General features: G+C 43.5%; 1 protein-coding gene across 1 annotated transcript in view; it reads right to left on the reverse strand.

Annotated features, from left to right (window-relative positions):
* The window catches only part of LOC140187664 (derlin-2), a 30,385-nt gene extending 21,728 nt beyond the window's left edge, over positions 1 to 8,657 (reverse strand). Inside the window, exons 1-4 of the mRNA XM_072243190.1 lie at positions 8,534 to 8,657; positions 2,133 to 2,198; positions 1,289 to 1,362; positions 1,036 to 1,129 (exon numbers count right to left, since the gene is read on the reverse strand). Coding sequence (XP_072099291.1) covers positions 1,036 to 1,129; positions 1,289 to 1,362; positions 2,133 to 2,198; positions 8,534 to 8,626 — 327 coding nt within the window. The 5' untranslated portion in view covers positions 8,627 to 8,657. The remainder of the gene's footprint in view (positions 1 to 1,035; positions 1,130 to 1,288; positions 1,363 to 2,132; positions 2,199 to 8,533) is intronic.
* Positions 8,658 to 8,957: the final 300 nt, after the last annotated feature.

The following is an 8,957-nucleotide window of genomic DNA, read 5'->3' on the forward strand; positions in this document are numbered from 1 at the left end:
GATAGGCCTTTCAAATCATGACCCTGCACTGAAACTGAGAGTGTAAAGAGAAGATAGCTAGTATAACGAGGTGAGAGGCAGGGGTGAGACGGGGCTGGTAAGTGACTGGTGGAATCAGTTAAAGAATGATGGGCAGATAAACTGATTTATTATCACGTGTACTGAGATATAGTGAAAAACTTACCATGCATGCAGATCAGTTCATTACAACAGTGCCGTGAGGGAGTACAAGGTCAAATAACAGTGCGCAGAATGAAGTGTTAGTTACAGGAAGTAATGTCCAAGGTCATAAAGAAGACGACTGTAAGGGCAAAAGCCCATCTTATCGTACTAGGGAACTGTTCAACAGTCCTATAACAACTGGAGCGAAGCTGTCCTTGAGCCTGGTAGTACTTAGAGGCTTTTGTGTTTTCTGCCCAATGGAAGTGGGGGGGGGGTATGGAAAAGAGTATGGCTAGGGTGGGAAAAGGTCTTTGAGTTTGCTGGCTGTTTCACCAGGAGGGGAAGTGGGGGAGTTCACAGACAGAAGCTGGTGGGAACCCAGTGGCTTCTGTCCATAAAGTCCCCTCTTCCCCCACCTGACACAATCCACCCGTTATTCCCTCCTTATCGTCCACCACTCCCTTTCACCTCTTTATAGTGACTATATTCCTTCGATATTTTTGATCCTGATGCAGGTCTCAACCCTAAATGCTTTGTACTGTTAATCTAACACTAGAAATAATAATAAAACTTCATTTACAGAGCACTTTTCAAACAGACGATGTAGTTCAAATAAAAATAAACATGAAAATAAAAGACCAAAAGATGGTCATTAAAAGCAAGGTTAAATAAATAGGTTCTGAGTTGGTGGTTAAAAGTGTCAACTGAGTCTATATCCTTTATAGTTTTAGTTATTGAAGTCCACAGTTTAGAAGCACAGTTCAAAAAAGTTACATTCAGTTAGTTAGTTTACTAATCTTTAAAGAAATTTCGTATTCTATTCACTTTTACAATTTTGAAGAAAAAGGCCATTAAACAAAGGCTGAAGGATACGGTCATCAAAAAGCCACCAAAAAGAAACATAAAGACAAAATCTGCAGTGCGGCCCCTGAATGATCCTTCCTCTAGCATGCGACAGTACCGGTATCTGCAGTTACAACTGTTAAGGGAATGCATCAAAATAAAAGAATGGCAAGTAAAAATGGACATGTCACTGGTTAAATAGAACAGCATAGTTCTGTGCAATAAAGCAGTTTTTTAAAATCAAACTTCTAATTGTCTATTCATACAACCGTTAAAAGGATACAGGAAGATCATATTAAACAAAAAATTAAATCCCACTGTACCAAAAAACAGGAAATTTGTAATTAATCGCCAAACCTACAAAAACAAGCACAGGTTAACATCACAGAAAATCACAAAATCAAGCAAGTTGTATGAAGGCGAAATTGACAATTCAACTACAATTCCTAAAGGATGTAACAAACAGGATAGATAATGTGGAACAAGTAGAATGTAGTGCATTTAGATTTGCAGAAAGCCTCAACAAGTTGTCATATTAAAAGTTTGCAGCACAAGAGTACATGGAGTTGGGCTAATATAATAGCATAAATAGACAGATGGAACATTGTTTAACAACGAACAGGAAGTCAAGATATACATCATTTTCAGTTTAGCATTCAATAACTAGTGGATGCTTGTGGGTTGTTGCCAGGACTGAACCATCTATAAACTATACTGAAGATTTGGATGGAAAGCTTGAGTGGACTCCAGCCTAAGTTGCTGATGATGTGAAAAAATACATGGATTTGCAAATTGTGAGGAAATACAAATGGTCTGCAAAAGGTTGAAAGTCAGTCACTAAGACACTGAGACTTCAGATGGGGGAAATGTGATAGATAAAAATTAGCCTCAATGTAGTAACTTTAATAGCTATTAGGTATTTTGACATTGGGGAAGAGACTCAGAAATCCCATTATTTTAAGACATAATCAGAACAAATGAAAGCAGCTACTTCAGTTAGAAGGGGGATTTTACATGTGCAGTATTGTACTAATTTACAATAGGAAAGGCTTTGCTGCACTGGAAATCAGAAAGATGAGCACATACATTGAGTCATAATACATTAGAGATAGAAACACAACACTTACTTGATAATGTTTGAATATTAACTCTGGATTGAGGTACAGCTGAAATGGTGTGATTATTTCTAATTGCTGAAAAATGAATTACATGATTTTCATCAACAAAAATGTAAGCACATACAAATAGTGCTTTCTTCCAAAATACTTGCACACAACAGCTATTTTAAACCACCCCAGACAATGAATCGCTTTTCAATTGCAGTCAGTTGCGATACATGAAAAATCAAATAATTTGTTTATAAGCTTCCACAAACATGAAAACAATGAATTTAACAAAGTCTTGGAGAGCAGTCAACAGCAAAGTGGGGAAACAAGGGAAGTTGGAGCAAAGTGTAGCAATATAGTCCTCATCCAGCATTGACAGACAGTAGAACAGACTATTATTCTCTACAAGTGCCAACAAAAGTCAGGCAGGGTAACGCTACAGTATTTTTTAGGGCAACAGTAACAACCAGGAGTTTTAATCCATACACCAGGTTGAAATCCTGCTGCTAGTTAAGCTTGGGAATATAGTAGAAATAGACTTAGAGAGAGACTCAACAAGTATAGGGGACAAAAGGGAACAAAGATTCAGATTTAGATTTATTTATTACATGTACATGGAAACATAGCGAAATGCATCATTTGCATTAACATCCCAGCACACTTGAGGATGTGTTCAAGAGCTGCCACAGAGCATAGCATAGCATGCCCACAAAGAGTTACTCTGATACCTTATTATCTGGGGAAAGATGGAAGGAGGCCCAAGCAGACAAAACACTGGCATAGACTGGTGGGGTTGAATGTCAGCTCGTGCACACTATATCCTGCGGGAGATTTTGAGACCTGCATCCCATAAAACAATGGTGCAATGTGAATAACATAGATCTAGCTCAAAGGAAAAATTGGGAGTCTGATGTTCTTTGTTAAAAGATATACAGGAAAAACATGGCTGATTACTGATTGATTTAGCTATTATATAATGTAGAAAAGGGTTGAATCCAAAAATATGATGTTTGGACCAATTAACAACAGGAGAGCTGTTATATTGTAAATGGATAGAAAAGACGCAAGGCCAGAGCAGTGATGGTGTCCATTATCCTAATGCAGACTGGGACAGCACAGACACAAGGCCATAAAGGGGAATGGATTCATGAAACATGAACGACAGAAATTCCTTGTTGAGTGCATTCCATCTGAATCAAAAATGAAGCAACGCTGCAAAACTAAAACACTGCAGATCCTGCAAACCCGCAGGAGATTAGAAAAGACTGTACACTCTCAGCACCTGGGGGGAGAGAAATAGAGTTAACCTTTCAGATTGCCAGCCTTTCATTGGAAATGGAACAGAATGCTGTTTCTCATTAGGGGGAACGACCAGGATCAAGTGAAATGTTTCAGTGGCTGAGGACTGTGGGTATTGGGTGGGATCATCCACCTTTGCCTCAGACTTATTTATGGTTGTTACCAGCTTCATTTGCGGCTTCTCTTCTGTCTCATATGTTTGTTTAGCCTCTTCTCCCTCAATCTATTTATACTATATTCCCATAGCCACATGTCACCGACGTCAAGAGATCATTGCTTCCCTCCAAGTGAGAGGTTTACCGGAGCAATACACACAAAATGCTGGAGAAACTCAGCAGGTCAAGCAGCGTCTACAGATGGGAAAAAACGTTGACGTCTTGGCCGAGCCCCTTCATCAGGACTGGAAAGGAAGGGGGAAGAAGTCAAATGATGAAACAAAGGTTGGGGGTGTTGTGGATAGTGTGGAGGGCTGTCAGAGGTTATAGCAGGACATTGATAGGATGCAGAACTGGGATGAGAAGTGGCAGATGGAGTTCAACCCAGATAAGTGTGAAATGGTTCATTTTAGTAGGTCAAATATCATGGCAGAATATAGTATGGCAGTGTGGAGGATCAGAGGGATCTTGTCCGGTCTGAGTCCCTAGGACACTCAAAACTTCTGAGCAAGCTGACTGTGTGGTTAAGATCCATTTCCCTCTCAGACCCAATCTCCTGCCTTCTCCCCATATCCCTTCATGCCCTGACTACTCAAGAACCTATCAACCTCTATTTAAAAATACCCAATGACTTCATCTCCACAGCCATCTGTAGCAAAGAATTTCACAGACTCACCACCCTCTGCCTAAAGAAATTCCCCCTATTCTCTGTTCTAAAGGTATGTCCCTGTATTCTTAACCTGTGCCCTCTGGTCCTAGACTCTCCTATATAGGAAGCATCCTCCCTACCACCATTCTACCTAGGCCTTTCAATATTCAATAGGTTTCAAAGAGATATCTCCTCCACCCACCCAATTCTTTTGAACTCCAGCGAGTACAGGCCCAGAGGCATCAAATCCTCCTTGTAAGTTAACCTTTTCATATCTGGGATCATTCTTGTGAACCTCCTCTGGCCACTCTCCAATCCTTTCTTAGATGAGGGATCCAAAACTGAACACAATACCCCAAGTATGGTCTGATCAATGCCTTATGAAGCCTCAGAATTACATCCTTGACTTTATATTCTAGTTCTCTCGAAATGAATGCAAACATTGTATTTGCCTTCCTTACTGATTCAACCTGCAAGTTAACCTTTCGGAAATCCTGTACGAAAACTCCCCAAGTTCTTTTGTACCTCTGATTTCTGAATTTTCTTCTCATTAGAAAATAGTTGAACGCCTTTATTCCTTCAGCAAAGTGCATGACTATGCACTTCTCTACACGACATTCCATCTGCCATTTCTTTACCCAGTCTCCCAATCTGTTGAAGTCCTCCTGCAGACTCCTTGTTTCCTCAACACTACCAGCCCTTCTATCGACTTTCATATCATCAGCCAACTTGGCCATAAAGCCATCGATTCCATCATCCAATTCACTGATACATAACTGAAAAGAACCTGTCCCAACACCAACCCCTGCAGGAGACCAGGTTTGGTGGTGTGCAGGAGGTTGAAGGCAAGTACCAGCTGCTGACATGGGACTGGATGAAACAACAAGAAGCTTTAGAAGGGAAAGGTATCAACTGAAATGACAATTTTTAACTAAAAAGGGACTAATTTCAATGATTAATAAAGGACCCACAAAATACGATTATAAAGCATAATTAAACATGGGATATTAAAGAAACATCCTGGTGGAATTAGACATATTCCCATCCAAGGAAAAGTAGGGTTTCTGAATCTTTGAAGACAAATGAAAAGGTGAAATACAACATGTGTAAGACTAACATTGCAGCAGGACACTAAGAGATACAACACGGAACAGGCCCTTCTGGCCCTTTGAGCCGCACTGCCCAGCAACCCCTGGATTTAAACCCAGCTAATCACGGGACAATTTACAATGACCAAGTCACCTACTAACCGGTACGTCTTTGGACTGTGGGAGGAAACGCATGCAGTCTTAGTTGCACCTCAGTAGAGCCAATACAAGCTGATAGTACACTGATAAGGGCAGAGCAGACAGATTTTTGGATCCAAGTTCACAGCTCCTTGAAAGTTTCTACACAGGTCTATAAGGTGGTTAAGAAGGCTTTTGGAATGCTTGCTTTTACTAGTTGAGGTACTGAGTTCAAAAGTCAGGAAGTTATGTTGCAACTGTATAAAACTCTGCTCAGGCCACATCTGGAGTATCGCAGTTCTGTTCACCCACCACCATAGGGAAGATGCTGCGGCTTTGGAAGGGGTGCAGAAGGAGGTTACCACAATGCTGTCTGGTTTAGGGGGCATGTGCTATCATCAGAGGCTAGAAGAACTTGGGTTGTTTTCTCTGGAGCGCCAGAGGCTGACGGGAGATCTGATAGGGGTTTACAAGATTATGGAAGGCATTGATAGAGTGGACAGACAGCATCTGATTATCAGAGTTGAAATGTCTAATACCAGGGGCATGCATTGAAGGTGACAGGGGGTAGGTTTAAGGGAGATGTGAGTGTTAAGTTTTTTTTTATACTCGCAGTTGTGGACGCCTGGAATGTGTTGCCTGGTATGGTGGTAGAGGCTTTTAAGAGACGTTTGGATAGGCACATGGATGTAAGGAAGATGGAGGGATATGGACATTGTGTAGGTAGGAGGAATTAGTAAGGGGTGGAGCGTAGGAGACAACGGCGCCTAACGCCGACTCCTTTGCCTGCATCTTCAGAAACAGCTCTAATTCTATCTTTAATTTTTCCCTTTCAGGGTTCTTTTGAAGACCCTGACCTGGAGTTACATGCTGACTTTGGTTCTTTGTGGGAATGGGACCCGGTCTCGGGGTTTCACAACTGGCCGTTATACCAAGGACACGGTCTAGAAGATAAGCGCGCCTGCAGAGTTTCAGGATCTCATTTCTCTGGAGGCTGGCAGACTCGAGGTCAGAATCTCTGCAGGAAGTCGGTGTGTCGTGGGAAACAGAAGATTGAAAGGAGCAAGCTGTGTCCCCAGAGACCAGAGTTCTTTGGGCACAGAGCTCAGAAAATGCGATGCAATGGACTTTTAACATCCTAAATCAGCGAGTTGTTGGTTATGTTTCCCCTCTCGCTGTGAAACAGCGACACCTCTTTTTCCTTTATTAGGGAGAGAGAGAGCCTGTGGTATGTTGAGTACCAGGTGAATGAGTACTCATTGGGGTACTGCAAATCTGTGTCTTTATTGATGCTTTGCTGCATGTAGTGCTCGGTGGGGGGGGGAGGAGGGGGGATTGTTGCTTTGCTGCTGCTTACACATGGGAAGGGGGAGCTGGGGGGGGCTTTGGGGTTCTGACATTTAACTGTCATTCATTCTTTGGGGCACTCTGTTTTCGTGGATGGTTGTGAAGAAAAAGTATTTCATGATGTATATTGTATACATTTTTCTGACATTAAATGCACCTTTGAACCTTATTTGGGTGTTTTTGATTTGCTTTCTAGCTGGTTCGCCACAGCACTGTGGGCTGAATGGCCTGTAGCCGTGTTGCACTATTCTTTGTTAACGTAGAAACTCCTTATACGCAGCAGCAGGAATTAGGGTTCCTGTACTGTAAAGTGTTGTGCTAACCACTAGGCCACTGTGTCATCATAAATATAGGGAGACCAAGTAGGAGATTGAAAGAGAGAAAAACAGCAAAGAGTTAACTTAAAATACACAAAAAGCTTTTTAACAAATGTAGTTGCAGTAAAAGGGTAGCATGCCTGACATTAGACCTGAACTAGAGAATATCTTCATCAGAAGAGATCATCAGGTGAATGGAAAGAAAGATTCAAGGACGTGCCAAAAGTCTCTGCAAAAAGTGCAACATTTGCACTGACTCCTGGTACATCGAGCCCATGACTGTACAAAGTGGAGAAGGCAGTCATACTTCAGGAATAGGTCTAATCTCTGCATAAGCGGTGGAAGGAGCATATCATGTCTCATACATCTTGTAATTTCAGAGCTACTGTTTCCAATTAAAACGTTTATTCTACATTATCTACAAAAGTACCCAAGAGGGCAGTGCTGCTGATGTTGTTTGTCTGCACTTTCAGAAGTGCTTTGATAAAACACCAAAAATACCCATAATCCAAACCAACCTCTACTGATTAATCACTGCTTTTCTTTTCGATCACAAGAACTACATTGCAAATCTAGCTGGAGAATCTCAACCCAAAATGTCAACCTCCACAGATGCTGCCTGAGTTCATCTTGTATTTTCTTTATTGCACTACACTGTACCATAATCGAGTCCAATAATTTACCAACCATTGAACCTAAATTAACAGATTTGTAATTGCTGAATTATCTGCTAATTCCTTTCACAGCAATGGGAAAATCCAGCCAGCAGAGACTGAAAAGGAACCTCTGCGAGTTCCATCATAGTAAATGGAATAAGGGCAGAAAGTACTAAACTCAGTATGCAACAGCTAATGTGTAAGAAGAGATGGTCACTGTTTCAGGTTGAAAACCCTTCGTCTTCTCCAATGATGTCGGCTGATGTTCAACCTTTGCACCTGATGACACTTTCTGCACCGCACGGTTGTCCAACACACTGAAACATAGTCGAGTCCTCACAGCTCCCCCCGTGCCCCAAACCCTGTGCCTCGACTGCGGAGAACAGGACTCCGGCCTCGCTGACAAACACGTCAGCTCTCCATCCAGCCGGAAGCCAGTGTAGCCACGTTACCCACATCAACAAACTCACTGCCGGAACAACCCAGTCGGTCGAGTAGCAGCTGTGGGTCGGAAGAGATTGTCGATGATTCGGGTGAAAACTCTGCATCACCCCAACGAACAATCCCCTCCTCCCTCGCCCCACAGACGCTGCTCGATCGCTTGCTGTCGAAGACTCCCGTGTCTCCAGGTTACCCAGATCCCCGGCCAGGACTCTAAACCTCCGGCCCAGCCTCCACATGCCGACCACTCGCTACACCCGCTCCGTGTACAGGCCGCTCTCGCCTCTGCCCCCCGCCTTCCAGGTGTGAGCGAGTCCGGCCCCCGATCCTACCACAGCGGCGGTGGTGAGCACACAGGCCGTGGTATAAGCCCGGGTCACCAGCGGGATCTGCAGGTACTCCTGCTGCAGGCTCTGGTACGCCATCTTCGTACTTCCGGCCAGTGCCGCTGGCGTCACTTCCGCACACGGACCCCGTCGAGCGGGCAACCCCAGCCAGGTGCGCATGTGTGGGATTTCGGCGGGAGAACGGAACCGGCCAAACGGGCAGCTGAACGCTTCGTGAAGGGTGAGGAGGGCCGGGTGGAAGAGCAGGCTGGGCTGGGGGTCGGAGGTGGGAGAGGCCGTGGTGTGGAGGCAGAGAGAGAGAGTCTGCAGATCCTGATGCTGAAAATCCCCATCAACGCACACAAAGTGCTGGAGGGAGCAGGCTCCTCCACGCCGTCAGAACCTGCCCATTACCTCCACTCTCTTCCCT

This window comes from Mobula birostris, chromosome 25, assembly GCF_030028105.1.
Source record: "Mobula birostris isolate sMobBir1 chromosome 25, sMobBir1.hap1, whole genome shotgun sequence".
Taxonomy (NCBI): Eukaryota; Metazoa; Chordata; class Chondrichthyes; order Myliobatiformes; family Myliobatidae; genus Mobula; species Mobula birostris.